At 32.0% G+C, this 17,938-nt stretch overlaps 1 protein-coding gene and 1 long non-coding RNA gene across 2 annotated transcripts in view; one reads left to right on the forward strand and one right to left on the reverse strand.

Moving 5' to 3' along the window:
- LOC143236909 (cadherin-related tumor suppressor-like) overlaps positions 1–17,938 on the forward strand; it is a 128,950-nt gene that overhangs the window by 68,911 nt on the left and 42,101 nt on the right. Inside the window, exons 2-5 of the mRNA XM_076475587.1 lie at positions 9,239–9,550; positions 11,480–11,713; positions 14,783–14,984; positions 16,626–17,723. Of these exons, the coding sequence (XP_076331702.1) occupies positions 9,239–9,550; positions 11,480–11,713; positions 14,783–14,984; positions 16,626–17,723 (1,846 nt within the window). The remainder of the gene's footprint in view (positions 1–9,238; positions 9,551–11,479; positions 11,714–14,782; positions 14,985–16,625; positions 17,724–17,938) is intronic.
- LOC143236911 (uncharacterized) lies at positions 6,806–15,825 on the reverse strand. The gene is made up of 3 exons (XR_013019790.1): positions 15,414–15,825; positions 9,250–9,527; positions 6,806–6,973 (listed from the first exon to the last, which is right to left on the reverse strand). It is a non-coding gene; the product is annotated as an uncharacterized LOC143236911 (long non-coding RNA).

The raw sequence follows: 17,938 nt of genomic DNA on the forward strand, positions 1-17,938 counted from the left end.
ACTGTTTCAGTCTCTTAATTGATTAACAGACTCTCCTCAGACGGATGGCCCGGTATGATCAGGCGGACCGGCTGACGCAGACAGCCCTCGTGTAATTTTGCGTAAAATTCAAGACAAACCAAACAAAACTCTTCAGACAGAGACTACGTTATTTATCATTGACCCTAGCTGAGGTTTTGAAATAACTGGAATTGATATCCATGTTACACTCATTTGAGGCATGTTTTGGTATTGTTGAGCAAATCTATTTGTTAAATTTCTCGCCTAGTTACACAAGAACTATATGTTATAGCAGCACTCAGTTTTGAAGAGAAAGATTAGAAGCAAAATAACTAGTCAACACAATTCACCGCTAACCGTTGGGTTACTCTTGTCAAACTGATGAGTTGGATTTGACCATCATTTTTACAACGCACCCACATCCTCAAATCGTGAAGTGACCCAATAAATGCTTTAATATTTCCTTGCATGTCTGTTTATTCGAATCAGTCAATAATTATCCTAAAATTACACTGTGTGCAACAAGGACATGTAAACTGTTGCAATAAAGATTGATAAAGAAAGAATATCCCCACCGAAAACAGCAAATGTTTCATTCCAACGTTTGTTTTATTAACAAAGGGTTACGTCTCAAATTTGTAATTCATCACTTCGTATTTTAGCTTTTCGAAGTCATATTACACAGACTCGTCATTATTTATTCTGAATCATACTTCTAAGTTTCTTAATAGGTGTTAATATCATTGTTGTAACTTTTAAAGTGTCTAATTTGTAGTTCAATACAACACAATGTATCATAATATGAAACAACTAAACATCTTTACACACTTGAAGGGGTAAACGTAGCTTTATTTGTAAGTTAATACCTATGTAACTGACCCTAACAACAGTTTAACGAACATTAAAATTATAAGGCAGCATGAAATTCGTTACATAGCTTCCGCAAGAATAGTGTCTAACAATCCATTCGAAATATTATGCTATTAAAGCGCGAATGTATTGTATTATTAGGGTTCAAATACAGCACAGTAAATTATTTCATTAAATTTTCCACATTTAATTGATCATTCTGTATTTAACTTACGATCTACGTTCTTAACAAGAGAAATTACTTCTTTTATTTATTTAAATACCATACAAATAACTGAGTAACTACTGATTTTGACACTTTCTTCAAACTTCACAAACCTGTAATCCCGAATTTCACGTAGCTGACAAATAATAGATATTTCTCGTCATGACAATTTTAAACGTTTATAATAAGTACAAACTCTATCTGTTATTGTGAAATGTATAACGTGTTATCTAGAAAAACTTAAAAAATAATTTTGAAGGCGTAAAGCTATTACAAGATTCGATTAGTTATTTTTATAGGAATACACTAGAATTAAAAACATAATTATAATTCTACGTCTCCCGCTGAGACAGCGGTAAGTCTACGGATTTATAGGTTAAAGTCAGGGGGTTCGATTCCCCTCGGTGGACACAGCTGGTAGCCTGATTTGGTTTGCTATAAGAAAAACAAACAGTATAAACATTTGCACAATTACTATTGTGTTCATTACTCGACATGAATCACAGTTAAGAGTTTGGAACATAATAGGCCAATAGTACATGAAATTAATAATCTATCCTTTTTTGCCTTCTTAACTTGTCAAAGGGCATTGAAGAGCAGCGTTTTCTATAAGTACACGAGTCTACTTCCTAGAAATTCCTCTGTACTCTTGAATTTACAGTTTTGTTGGTCTGAGTCTACATTTTATGTTTTTATAGTTAGAAAAATAATATACATTTCCTACATACTTTATCGCCTGTAATGACATAAGTCTTAGATCCATTTTATTTAATGGATAATGAATTTCGATACATCATTGAAAAAATAAATCATTTCTATCTATGAAAAATGCATTAAATTTCTGTGGAAATTTAAGAAGATTTCAAAAATAATTTACTCAAGATTAACACAGTTGTCTCAACAACCTATAATTATATAATAAAGTGTCTGCATATTCCATGTAGAGTAAGAAAGGTTTTTTATGAAGTTTTCATTATTGTGATAACATTTAAGGACCAACTGAGATTTTTCTCAGCTAACAGATAACTTGACAGCATTTAACAAATGACTTTGATTGTTAATCTAACGTCATTTTGTTTTCAAAAATAGTTTATATGTTGATGTCAGAAGCTGTAGTGAATTTTCTATAAGTTGGAATTTCGTATTGTTCACAGTTCTCTTTGAGTATTCTATACACATCCACATGGCACTATTTATTGAAACTACTCTTTCACGTTATCATGAAATTAAGCTCAGAATAAATGCTATGTTATTATTGGTACTTTGTGACACTAATTCAGAAATTTAAGGGTAACAAAATTCTTTATACACAAAATACGCAATTCTCTTCCTTGAATTCGAACCCAGACTAACTTGTTATAATACCAATGTATTATTTAATTAGTTTTAAGTATTGCTAAGTACATCATAGTGTATGTCGTAATACATTACTTCTATTACAATTTTTTTCTTTTTTACTAATAATCGCACGCTGTTTTACTGCTAGTATCACAACCAGATACTTTTATCAGTTTATCAGAAGTAGAACTTAACAATTTTAATCCATTCTCCAAAATATGTTCAACCAATTAAGATATTTTCAATTCTGCATCAACCCTCGTTATTAGAGTGTTTTTCTTCGTCTCACTGTTGCATGGTTATAAAGTACTGAAAAATAAATACGTTTTGAAAATCTCTGATAATAAAATAAGCCCTCAAGTGATAATGTTAATTTTATCATATTTTTTTGCTTTTCTATAAAAGTAAAATAAAATGATAACTACTAGCATTTTCAGCTTGAGAATACCAAACTTTTTTTCTTGCATAAAAACAACCATCACAAATAATTTAGCCTGTCAATACAAAACTCTTGTATAATATTTATGTGCTATGGACTGTTAACTAAAACAATCGCATGAAAAGAAGAAATCATTGCTTTTTCCAATAAATAGGTGGAGAAATGTGTATAATATCTAATATCTAGTTAAACTACTCGTCTCCATGGTCTTCTTTTGGTTTTATAGCTTTTGCTTCTGTATCTAGAGACAAAAATTATAATACAAAAATTACTTCAACAACTGCACTATGTGATTATGCGCAAAGGTAACACGAGGCCTATCTGTATCAGCCGTTCGTAATAGTGAAAGACTTCGTGTAGCTTTGCGCAGAATTACAATGTGCTGATGTTGAAGTGATATGTAGTCTCTAATTAATAGAGTTTTGTTATACCTACAAGCTTTGTTTCCGCAGTTTTCAGTTAGGTTTGGCCTTAATAAGTTACTTACAGTTATAAATTAAGTAAAATGTCAATTATGCGACTAACACTGTTACTTCACCACAAAGCACATTTAAAATCCGAAAATCAATTAAAGTAATAAAACCTTCCTTTACTGTGATATAAAATACCTAAAAACTGATAAAAGTAAGGAGAAGTTTCTTAACCATGATTTAAAATATCTGAAAATCAACCAAGATTGGCAACACTTGTGATATACGCCAAACATATCTGAATAATCTGACATTGCTATGAATCTAAGCTCTTCAGCCGTTCTCGAATGACATTGCTATCTGAATGAGTTCTTCATCGATAAAACAAAAATACCAACGTTTCCTAAAATCTAAGAATTCATTAGCAAAAGACAGTAGTAACTAGGTGTCTTTGAAGTGTGGAAAGCTAACATTTACCAGCTTTAGATGAAAAGAAAAGCCCTGTTAACTGTTCATCAGAATCTATCTTTAATTTTTCATTATCCATTTCAGGATCACTGGTTATCAGGTCTCTACCATACATATAAGCTAGTTGTTCTTAAACTGGTGTTGGTTTAAACACAGTATAGTTTATCTATTCAAATGTTAAAAAATATCAGTGAATGGTTTCTATCGATTCCAAAATATATTGCGTTTGACAAGGATAATTGATGAAGGTAGTTTTGGTCGAAGGACGAAGGGTGGCGCCTATGTCTTTCTGTAGCAATGGATTCTGGTTTCTTTTCAATTATGGCCTAAGAATTTATTAGCTTCCCTGCTGCGGTTTGAGGTAAGATCTTCTGCTGTGATAAGAAAACTCGAAAAAATTTCTGTTCATTTTTAAACACGGAGAAGCAAATGTGTCATTGTTGTGGTAATGAATGCCGTGCAATGTACATACAGAATCTGACAGCAGTGATTAACCACACGCTCATCAGAACAATGTGCGTTAGGTTCGAGACACATTCTCAGCTCACTATTATACCTCATTGTGTGTATATATGTAGCAGAGTAACAGATTTGCTCCAACGTTTTACTAATGATGAATTATTTCTACCGTCTGTTAATGGAACACGCACGCATTAGCTGTTACTTAGCTCATAAAATTTGCATCAGAAGAGTACATTTATCAAATTAATTCATACATAAATACAGAATTATTTACTTATGTAGATTATTATGTAAGAAAGTTTTTATTGAGATTTTGTTTCCAACCACTGTTTAATGAAACATAGATTAAGTTTCTTATTCAAGATTTGACTTTGCATTTATGCCTACTCGGTGTAGGACAGACGTGACCGAGTGGTTTGCGTGCCGAACTGTAAATATGAAAGTTTAGGTTTTGAATCCCATTGCCGCAACGTTGCACTCCGCACTCTGTGACATGGATGCATTATAAAAGTAATGATCAAACCTCACTATTCGATCACTGAGTGTTGTTGATTGCCTTCAGTCCACTTAGCCAGTTAGTTCAAAATTATCGACGATTAACGCATATAACCCTTTTCAATTTCCTAGTGATCAACATAAACCTGTATTTTTTAAAATTTTTCTGACACTTAAATTTATGTAGATGATGTTTCTTAAAAATTAACTTGTGTCCGCTTGATTTCCTGATAGCCATCTTAGCATAATTATAAATTATTTGAAATTACTAGTCGCTGAAGATAAGTGGTGAAAAAAACTCTAGTCTTTATCGTGGATATTGACAGTTCACTTACCTGCTATTTTTTTTTAGCTTAATCTGAGAAGAATATTTCACAAGTACAAACTAGTGCGCTTCTCTACTTATTTGAAATATAATTATTACACTCTCGTGAATCTTTTATATATTCTGTTTCTATATGTGCTTGAAAATAATTCAGTCAAACGTTCATATTTGTGAACGAATATTGTATAATATAACGATTGTTTTCGGCGTAGTGTAATAAATATGGAATTACAATTTTGGGCCAATGAGAAAGGTTTGTCAGAGATGCACGATGGGTATTAATTTTAAGCAGAAAGACTGTAAAATCAGTTAATGATTCTAATAAAGTGACAATAATAAATAAAAAAAACTTCTAAAAATAATAATCTCACAACAAACGTACGTGCACCTAACACAACACCTTATTTTTCATCAGTGATATCATGACGTAGATAGACATTAATGACATATATTACATCCCCCCCCAAATTCTAACTATTAGCACACATGGTAGGATTAGGTATGTGTTACTCAGCCCTAAAGGTTGTATTTGACGCTCAACTCAAACTTTATGTTGGTGCATGCCATCTAGCACGTGCAATCACCATGGGCTCGCTAAATAAAACACACTTGAATCCAAAGCAGTTCACCTCACTTGAACTTTTGCTGTTAAGCTAACTTTTACCTCGTTTCTTGTTTCTCTTTTCTTATTCCTAAAAAAAAAGTTAAATAAGACAGGCCTCAATGTCATATATGTAAACGACTAGTGCTACTGTATATACTGACGCACGTCATTTCGTCTGACCCTTCAACCACACAGTCCTCTTTACTTTCTGACAGCTAGGTGATTCATTAGTGAGCTGGCTTTGAGATTAATGGAGTGTCAAAAAACTGGGGTCAACCGTGGTTGGCCTCTTTTCCATCTTCCATCCTGGCACAATGGTGGCGGAGCACTGCTGATTGGTTTTTCCCTTAGCCATGTCAGTCCACGAGGCCTTTCCCAAAAGCGGCAGTTTTTGAAGTTTCTCCCCCACCCACCCACCCGTTATCTGTCTATTTATCTATCTATCCAAAAGCTTCACCACTGATACTATTGTAAAACAACTAGAATCGATCGCGCAATTAAAAGGAATGAAGGCAAAAAATTATAAGTATCAATAATAACATAACCAATACTAACAGACTTACGTCATCTACCCTGACAACAAACTGTTTATAAAAAGTGATAAAAGATTATATTTGTTTGTGATGATTCCAGGATGATAGAAACATTTTCCTCTGATTTATATGAACAAATAGTCTTGATTAGCAACTCGGAATAAACAAAATTCTTTGACGATACGTTATGTCTTCATAAGGAAAATGAGACGCTAGGAGTTTCTCTTCAATCAAAAGATGATGAAGGTAGGCGAAAGTGCCTCAGAACTTTGTTACTTCAGAGATCGATTTGTTTGTAAAAGAACTGCATTATTTAGCACTTCTTTAAGATGCATGGCAAATACTTTGTTTATAAAGTGGAAATTCTGAAATAACAATCTCATAACTAAAGAATTAATAATAAACGAGACACGTGTTTGTAAACTCTCAGAATAAAATAAATAGCTAAACGATAGAGTATTTGCGTTGTGTGTGAAAGAATTGTGACTTATTTGTCAGTAATATAAAAATTGTCCAATACTGAGAAGAAGACAAGTCATGTTAAAAACGCAATTGGTAATTTATTCAACAATATATATTTCATCAACAGTTTTAACTAAAGTAAGCTATCCATATAGATCACAATTTAAAAGTAACTTGTACATTTATAAAACTAATTCTTCATAATTAACTGATTAAAATATACAGTGTCGAAAAATAATACACTAGCAAAACTAAAAACTATAATGATAACGATGCATTAATTCGTCAGTTGGATAGTTTGGCTATTATCGAATTATTTTCTGTAATCTAAAACATAGTTCTATCTCACGAGTTTCGGCCACCTGAAAAGATACATGTTGATCCTAATTAATAACAGTCAGAATTATTTAAACCATTATGACTAAATATATGTCAATATAACCAGTCTTAAAGGGAAATGATGTACACGTTTCCATATAAAGTTCAGTGAAATCTATTTATTTTTGTTATAACAGTTATGAATTAATAAAATAGGTATGTTAAAAGTAAAAGTTAAGTAAAAGACATACTTCTAAATTTTTACACCACATGTGATGCCACATGTCTACTATTACAAATATCTCAAGTTTCATATATTCGTTTTTCTTTTTGGCATAAACCATGCGAACCTAATTAGCATATGGATTGTGCTTTATATATTAATTAATTAATAACCTATTTCATTTTATTAAGCTAGTATTATTGAAACATATTAGTTATGAAGTTCGAAGTAATTCCTTAATATATATATATATATATAATTATGAATATGCTTATTAAATTTATTTTGCAAAGATAGATGACTTTTTAGATTTAAAACAAAATGATTTTCTCTTAGTTGGCCAAAAGTTTGAGATATAAAATTACGGCCGAAAATATCGCTAACAATAGAAATACCCGACCAATGATTTACTGCAATTTAAACATTATGATTTTTAGTGTATTATTGATGACATTAAGTATTGCTAATCAATTTATGTTCATAATTATCTTCTTCAGTGGCATATTTGTATATTACTTTAGAATTATTTTAGTTCTGGTCTGTATAAACAAATTGCTTTTCATCAGTTGTTAAGTACTAAAAATTAATTATTTTTAATTTCAATACCATGGAACGATTATACTAAATAAAATAACAAAAAAATGTCCAAGTTTGTTATTTTCAGCTTTCACCTCTGAAGTGAAGATAAGAAATATATATATCTATAGTGTCTGGTTTAAATAAAAAAACTGTCTTTTCTGTGTAATTTTGAGAAAAGTGACGCCATTTAGAGACATCGTGTATGACTTCAATAGTTATAAAACCTTCGTAATTAAAGGGTTGTTGTTTAAAAAAAAATGTTCCATATAATAATAATTGTAGGTTGACAACTAAATGTAGAGTTTCTTTTCTATATTTTGGCAGCAAGTATATATTTATAAAGAATATAATTTGGATGATTCTATCAAGAGTAATAATCAAACAGTTGTATGATTTTGTTGTTTGTTCTTAGTAATATTGTTTTTCACTGTGCTCTTTCATATATGCACATAATAAAATATTGTTGTAACAAATGTGAAAACCTACACTTGTCTCAGACAATTACATATCCGTAAAACACAAATTAATGTTATTGGTCTTGAATCAATGGTTTCACACGTTCTTTTGAACAAGCATAACAAAGAGAGAGAAACTTTTAAGTAACTACCATTTACATTGAACAAACTCTTATCACATTTGTTTAATGAAACAGCATACGTACATACGTACATATACATAATACATAAATATTTATTGCAAATTAGTTTTACAGTATCGTGATCCTGTGGCATATTAACCATTCATAATAAAGTATCTTACAGGAAAATGGTGAAATGATAAAATAGGTAAGCAATTCAATATTAAAAATAATAAAATAAAAATAGCTGCATTACATTATAACTATATTTATGGAACAATTTATATCTATACCTACCAATCTTGAAAAGCTTTTATATTATTTTCAGATTATTCCATTTAGTTGTATTTCATTCAAACTTACTCACAACTTCTAGAATACTTATTTTAAATAGCATATTTGTACACATAGTGAAGTGTTATAAAAGATGTTACCTATATTGAAAGTGATATTAAATTTATCTTATATGTCAAAGTCATTGTGTGCAGCCAGGCTACAAACTTGATAAATATTCGTTGTTTTAGTTTGTAAGAAACAACTTACTAACTGTGACAAAACTGTTATAATTGTAAGTTCATCGATCGTATCAACCGAATTAAATGCAAGTTCCAAACGCAATACTAGTGTTATTTCAGTTGGATATAATTATATCATATATAGGCAGTTGCTTCTCGTAGTGATTGAATTTTATATTTGTATAATTGAACAACCTTTAAAAATATTAACTATTAAATATAGCCTGTTGTCAATGTTATCATTCTTTTATATTTATTAAACAGTTGAAACTTATTTCACGAAATGTAAATTTTGAAGAATTATATGACAGGAGCGTTTTCCTAGTTGTAAGGATTTGATGTACTTATGCATTTATATTTACATATTGTTTTTCAATGAACAAATTACAAGGATATTTTTATATTATTATTACAGGTTACTATTACCATTCAAGATCGAAACGATAGTCCACCGGAGTTCATAAACGCTCCATACACAAGATCATTGTCTGAAGATGTCCCACCAGGTTATACGGTGATCACAGTTTCTGTTTTTGATCCAGACACTGAAGGAACCATCTCCTATACTTTGATAAACGATAGCCTTCCGTCTAAGTTCCGTTTTGATTCAGAGAGTGGCGTTCTCATTTTGAAAGACCCACTGGATCGAGAAACGGAGCCGACTCACCAGTTCGCAGTACAGGCATTCGACGGGTTTCAGACCTCTGAAACCAAGATCACAATAGTGGTTCGTCGAACATTCTTTTGACTTATATATTTGCTATTTATCGCATACTAAAATATAATAGCACGTATTTTTACTTTTGGAATAGATATTTGAATTTTTTATGAGACTTTTTATTTAATAAGGTTTTTGATTTGATCTGCGTGTTAGCTGTACTATGAACTATCAATGTAAATAACTCTAAACTCATTTTAACTAAGAAATAAAATGAAACGTGGCAGCTGGATGTACAAATGTATATATATATATATACACAACAAAAAATATCCGACAAAGTAGCGTTTTAAAAATATCTAATCAACGAATAAAATAGCTAATTTAAACTCTATTTGTTATATTTAAGCTTAATTGTGTAAATACAACGTAATTACAAAGAGTAACACTTGTGCAATAAGCATAAATAGTTTGCTGCAAATATAGATTAATCATTTGGCTTTGTTACAGTATTTTAGCAGTGTTAAAAATAAGACTATTCTTTCTAATGCTGATATTATAGTGAGTATAGAAAGTTTGGTAGGATGTATTTTACCTGTTTTCTGCAAAATATATTATCATAATAATACGTGTTTACAATTTTCTGGAAGACACAGAAATCTGGATCTCCAAGTTCTATATGTAATATTTTATGTACATGTAAATATGAATATGTAAATATTCGGTCGCGGTATGGTCTTCTGTGACGCTTTGGATTTACGAGCTGGGAGAAAAGTTCGAACCTTTGAGATTCCACTAAAGTATTGCTTTTATTTTAAGGTGTGGTTTTGTTGTAGAAATGACAGTCAATTCCTTAACATAGATGCTGGAAAGCACGGTGATATTGGCCATCTGCCTTCCCTCTAGTTAGTAGTTTACATTTAGGAGCAACAGCAAATAGTCTTAGTAGCTTTGCCATAAATGCAGAATTATCGATAACCTGAAATATTCTATACTTTGTATGCATTTGAAATGTTTTTTACATAGAAAGAGTGACTGAAAGTATTATCTTCGACAAATAATATTTTAGGACGATATTGTTGTTTTCTTAGTACAAACATACACAACAGGATATCTGTACTCTGCCCAACGCGGGAATCGATCCTCGAATTTTAGTACTACAAGCTCAATTAAGGCAATTTAGGATAAAATGTATTTTTTTTCAAAAATTTATTTCTAAAGTAGTTGGTGTTTAATGACGGATAATTAACACAATCATAACACTATATGAAAAATAGTTCCCGATTAATCAACGGTAAGATTATGGACCTGCAATGCTAACATATGGAGCTCGATTTTACATTGTGGACACAGCACGTATAACTTATTAGATAGATTTGCACTAAAACAACAACAGTATAAATTAAGAAACTAGACATAATGTTATTTCTATAATACTACTACAAAGATATTGTTTCGGTTGTTTAAGAAAATTTATTAGGTATTTATACTAATCAACACAGTTACAAAATAACACACATAATACCAATGATCAAGGTACAGATAGCCTAATTACTTAGCGCCAAAAAACAACCAACCAACCAATGAAATGGTAACCAAAAACACATATTTTATATGTACTTAATTTAACAGTGACTAAAGGCTATTGCTTTCATACTTGCTTTATGTGTCAAAATTCTAACAGTGATAAGAGTATTATTACATTCCTAAATGCTTCGTGTGTTAAACTCTAACAATGATGGAAGTAGTTTTAAACACCAAACAACTATAGAAATTGTGTAGTTTCTAACTATTAGAGTTATCGCCATATACATTATTCATCTTAAATTCCATTCAGTGGAGCTGTCTGAAATGCAGTACACATAGACTGAAAAATACAAATTAGGACTATGAAATATAAATTATAAGTATTAATGAGAAACACAACAGATGCATGCGTTAAAATTAAACAAGTTAAGTATAATTAAGTAATTTAAACAAATTATCTGGTCTCTTCAGGTTACAGATAGTAACGACAACCCTCCCGAGTTCATAGAATATGCCTACTCATTCGATGTTTCAGAAGAGGTCCAGAGAGGTGCCAGAGTTGGAACTGTCTCTGCTACAGATGCTGACATTGGTATTAATGGACAGGTCAGTTACAGTGTCATCAGTGATTGGGGTAATGATGTCTTCTCCCTCAATCCACAGACCGGAGAGTTCACACTCACATCCCACTTAGACTATGAGCAGGTATGTTGTTGTTTTGTTTTTTAATCATAAAGTATACACACTATATAGCGTATTTGTTGTTGTTCTAATTAATAGTTATATTAGTTATTTTGTTCAATATATTGAATGTCATCACTCTATAAATCTATTGTGTTTAATACCATATTTTTATTGGTTTGCGTTGTTAGTTTAATATGTGCATTTAGGACGAACGTAAATCTCCTAAGTAGGAAAAACCTCATGAAATACTATTGGAATTACAGCAGAAAATATCACAAACAACAAGAATTCCCAGATCATTAACAATGCATTATAGTCATAAGAATAAACGTAAGAAAACTATATTCAATTAACTATACTGATTTCTAAGTTGGTTTTAATTTTGCTCTAAGCACATAGCTCTCTATGATCGGAAAGTGATACGAATTAATAATCTGTCATTCATGTGTTTTATTACCTACAGGGCGTTAACAAACAACAAAATGTAAAAATATAGTACCTTCCTTGGTTATAACAAGATACAGTTTTTCAGTAGCGTATGGAAAATTAGAGCCCCTTTTAATAAATATGTATATAGTGAGAGAAAGATTGATTGATTTGATTTTGAATTTCGCACAAAACCACTCGAGGGCTGTGTGTGCTAGCCGTCCCTAATTTAGCAGTGTAAGACTAGAGGGAAGAAAGCTAGTCATTACCACCCACCGCCAACTCTTGGGTTACTCTTTTACCAACGAATAGTGGGATTGATCATGACATTATAATGCCCCCACGGCTGAAAGGACGAGCATGTTTGGTGCGACTGAGATGTGAACCTGCGACCCTCGGATTACGACTTAACAGGCTTGGCCATGCCGGGCCAAGTGAGAGAGAGACATATCTGTATGTGGTAAATCACTATGAAACTTATTTTATGACCTTCTGGTGTCACTCAAATACTTTTGTGTAGGTTTTTTTTCAAGATAATCGATGAAATTATTAAAGCTGAATGTCTCAACTTTCTTTCCTCATTTCTCTAGTTAAAGAGAATCATTACTTGCAGGTTTCTTAAGTTGTGCCAACTGACTTGAAATTTAAATACTAGTTGTAGTACATGGCCCACAGGAAAAAATCTAGTAAGCACAGAACTCGGTGGTCAATAAAAAACAGTAATTAGGTAATTGTAGTACAATTTGAACCTGCAATACGAAATTAAGAAGTAAGACAACTTCCATTTTATATTTACAGTTCTGTCGTTTTTATTGTTTTTTGAATTCACCTGCAATGTTTAACTAAAAAATTATAATATTTACACTTTTTGGACCACTGTTCTGCCGTTTTTACTGCCTTATGTTGAATAAATATTAATTTTACTCTGTTTAAAACATTATTCAATTTAGTCCCTCTAGAAATATCTACAGTTTTTATCATCTTTGCCTCTATCGTCCTTAACTATTTTGGTTAGAAATTTAGTTTTATTTTGAGTGATATTCTGTCAGGATTCTTAGTAATCCGATAGAAAAAAACTTTTTTATTAAATAATTTTAATGAGACGGCCGAATGAGAAAGTACATATGATATAAATTTCATAGATTGTGTTTTAAAATTAATTGCTTTATACTGAATATTTTGTTAGCTTAAAAATTGTAAACATAACAGCTAAAGAAACAGCAACGTTAACGTGAAGTGTATTCAACAATACGGTAATAAGTGAAAGTATCAAGTGTACAACTTTATTAACGTAAAGTGGTATTCAACAATATGGTAATAAGTGAAAGTATCAAGTGTACAACTTTATTAACGTAAAGTGATATTCAACAATATGGTAATAAGTGAAAGTATCAAGTGTACAACTCTGTTAACGTGAAGTGTACTCAACAATACGGTAATAAGTGAAAGTATCAAGTGTACAACTCTGTTAACGTGAAGTGTATTCAACAATACGGTAATAACTGAAAGTATCAAGTGTACAACTCTGTTAACGTAAAGTGGTATTCAACAATACAGTAATAACTGAAAGTATCAAATGTACAACTCTGTTAACGTAAAGTGATATTCAACAATATGGTAATAAGTGAAAGTATCAAATGTATATATCTGTTAACGTGAAGTGTATTCAACAATACGGTAATAAATGAAAGTATCAAGTGTAAAACTCTGTTATCAGGTATCCATAACAGCTTTAATATTTCTATTACGGTTTTCTGAATTTACCACAAGTGTTTGTTTGTAAATACTGTTTTTGACAGAAATATTTCATACTTTGGGCGATGTGACCAGATATTTCCTTTCACACATGACATTATTTTGGTATTCATTCTTCAACGCGTATCACATTGTTTTCTTGTTGTTTGTTGCTTGTTTTCACCTCACTGGCCACTGCATATGTTTTTGACTGCCGTCTATCGAAAAACTTCCAAAGTAACGTATAACATTATACGTTCATATTAAATGATCACTCGATTACTTGCACAGTAAATTGGTCAAAATAAAAAAAAACTGACATTTCTTAAATACTAAACACATATAGATATAACTGTTATATAGGGCTTCTATAACTTTCACAATTCAATATGAACTTAAATTGAACCAAGAAAATGGCTTTATTCGGTATTCCTTAGAAGTCCTGTAATGCAGTTTTATGCACCGTTAAACTTCGACTCACAAAACTAGATATATAATCCAGGAAGCAAATAGTTTTATCGTAAAACTTAGCAAACCCTTATAAACAGCACATAGGTAAACATATTTGTATATATATATATATATATATATATATATCTATGCCACAAAGATGCTAATAATTTTATGTTAAGACATTGCAAGGCCTCATTTACAGCATCGAGGTGAAATGTATAGCCAGTCATACATGAGATGCTGACAATTTCGCCTGAAATATAACACAGCCTCATGTATAGCTTAGAGGTGACACATATGTTTATATCTAAGATGTTAATGATACCAAAGGCCTTATGAGCATCTAAGAGGTAGATATTTGCTCAAAAGGCCTTCCTAATAAAGACATTTCTGAAGAGCATGTTCACGTAATATTTACTTCCTTGTATAATGAATTAATTGGGTTATTTGTATTTTCAATCTTTTTTTTTTATTTAGGTACAGCACTACATTTTTGTTGTTCAAGCCCAGGATTCGGGACATCCCAGCTTGTCCAGTACTGTCACTGTCTACTTCAACGTTCTGGACCTTAACGACAACGCACCCTTGTTTAACCCCATGAGCTACAGTGACGAAGTGTATGAAAACGTAACAGTTGGGTCAAGCATTATCACCGTCAGTGCCACCGATCTAGATTCTGGTAAATCTTTAGTCATTAGGTAGAGTTTGACTGAAAGCAACCAACTGTTTTTTTTTTTATCCTTTTCTAGAATATTCGAAAGTTTCAATCTTCCAAAATCCTTCACGCTAATCTTTCAAACAGAATAAGATTTTGACTTTATCTGTTATTACCAGTGAATAAACAGCATTCAGACTTCAATTACTCCTCAATTGAGCAAAAATGCTTACGTTACATCTTCCCATAAAGACACCCTAATTGTAGTCAATCAAGTCATAAAATGTTACCAAAAAAGGCCCTAACGTTGGATTATATACATTAGAGAAATCTAAAATTTTTTGAACCACAGCAAAGAAATTAATTAACGAAACAATTTGAGCATAGTACATATATGTATACATACATAGTAGCGCCAAGTGTTCCTAATTAAGAGTACTTAACATCACTTACCTCCAACTCCTAGGCTACACTTGTCTTGTCGAATGATAGGATTCGACCCTTAACATTATAATGCACCCGCTCCCTCAACATGTGCAACCTAACGCGAATGATTAACCCGCATTTCCGCAGTCTGGCACGCTAACCATGGAATCACGGTCGGCCTTCTGGTGTGAATCATTTCTACGTAAAAGCGTGAGGCTATGATATTTTAGTGGCATGAGCATTATTGAAATTTATAAAATATTAGAGACTTTGATTGATGAGTTCATAATTAGTTTGTAGTAAGATAAGTTATTTATATTAACCACTTTATACGTTTCAGTGCTTTCTAAAAAACAAAATCTATATTAACTATCTAGGTATAGTGATCTTATACTATTTCAACAATAAGGATATATTTGGTTGCACGCGATTCACTGTTTATTGTTGTATTGTTTTTCTTTCCCAATTGAAACAGTTCCTAGTGGGTGAGTATTATACAATACAACAATAAAAATATAGGGTTTGAATGTTTGAAGTGTAAAGAGTGAAAATATCCCATTGTGTGGTATTGCATTAAAACAATGACAACTAATATAGCTGAATATTAGTCGAGTCGATTGTTCCACACTCTCGTGCATAATATTCTCTACCAGGCTGATCATGGCCCAGTTCTGTATGTCCCACGTTCGCGTCCTGTTATTCCCCCTCCAAATCGCGTTCCGCATTTAGGGCTTAAGTGCGTAATTGTCAAATTCTATAAAAGATCAGTGTCCCAAGAGCGGTCGGAGGACCCTGTTAACTAGCAGCCTTCCTTGTGCTATATTAGTTCTTAATTAGGGACGAATATCTGAAAACAAACAAAGAAATTCTTCGTTATGTTTGTATCATGTAATATACCATACAAGGTGATGTTCTTTTATTCAAGCAATGTATTTTTGCCAAAGTATACTGTATTACAATTTTTAAATTAATCTATTATCAATAAAAATAATGAAATACTGTTTTATGGCATATAATGTTTTCATAAACTTAACACTTGACATTTAATAGTTTTCCTGAAACCCCAGATGTGCTAGAAATGAAATTTCAATGGAAAATAAACATAATCAAGTCGTAAAAAATAAGATATTAAAATCTAAAATAGGGAAATAAATATTTACTATTTCTAAAATAATATTAGTCACTTTTGTGTAGTAAACACTAGCAGATTTGTTGACATCTTTATTTCATCAATTTTAGGGCCAAATGGAGACATTATATTTAGTATTCTAGAAGGAGATGAAAAGCATTATTTTGATATATCTCCAAACGGAACAATTTTCACTATAAAACCTTTGGATCGGGAGACTCAATCTCTGTACAATTTAATAGTAAGCGCTAATGACCAGGCCTGGCCAGTGGAAAGGCAGTTATCCAGTACTGTGCAAGTAACAATTATAATGAAAGACATCAATGACATGTCACCAGAGTTCGTCTCCCCGAATAGAACGTCAGTTTTGGAAAACGCACCTATCAATACAGTTATCATGGTAGTGAAAGCCGTCGACAAAGACGAAGGCCGTAATAGCTACGTCGAGTATAATCTCCTTGCCGTGCCAGAGAATAAGTTTTCTCTTGGTCCGGTAAACGGACTTCTTCGGGTTAATGGCCCAATAGATAGGGAGGTGAAGTCACAATATAAAATTCAAGTGGTGGCAAATGACCGAGGAATTCCTCCAAGATCGGCACTTGTAGATATTGTAATCGATATTATCGACGAAAATGATAATAGTCCTTCCTTCGATCCCAGGCAGTATAGCGCTTCAGTATCAGAAAATGCGAGTATAGGCCTGAGTGTGGTTGAAGTGTCAGCTACTGATCAAGATGAGAATTTGAGTGGTCAGGTTCGTTATTCTATTGTTTCTGGTGACTCTAATCACGACTTCGTTATAGGCGAAGATACAGGCATCATTCGAATCAGCAAGAAGCTAGATTACGAGCGTAAAAACCGCTACATTTTGACCGTTCAAGCAGAAGATAATGGTGGTGATATCCGATATGACACGGCTACTGTGACAATAGGGGTGACAGATATTAATGACAATCCCCCAATTTTTTTTGATTCTCCTTATGAGGTACACGTTATGGAGAACATGAATTACGTCCCGTTCCCCATCGTCACCACTGTAGCCCAAGACGCTGACCATCTACCCAACACCCACGTACATTATCTCATCAAGGACGGAAACAAACACTTGTTCAACGTCAATTCTACCTCGGGTGAAATATCTGTGATGACGAAATTGGACAGAGAAGAACAGTCAGAGTACGTTTTGACTATACTCGCCATGGACTCAGGTAATATATTTTTCTTCTACCAATCTTTCTTAGTAATTAGACTTTTTATTACTATTTATTATTGTACTGGCTATTTGTTTACAATACTTTATGTTTTACTGTGCCTCTTCTTTTAAACTATGATTATCCATTGCATTTTAATTAAAAGTATTTTCTGAATGACCTACAGTAATTTTTCAAAACTGTTGCTCCGATACTGACTTATTCAATTTTCA

The sequence above is a fragment of the Tachypleus tridentatus genome, chromosome 13 (assembly GCF_004210375.1).
Source record: "Tachypleus tridentatus isolate NWPU-2018 chromosome 13, ASM421037v1, whole genome shotgun sequence".
Taxonomy (NCBI): Eukaryota; Metazoa; Arthropoda; class Merostomata; order Xiphosura; family Limulidae; genus Tachypleus; species Tachypleus tridentatus.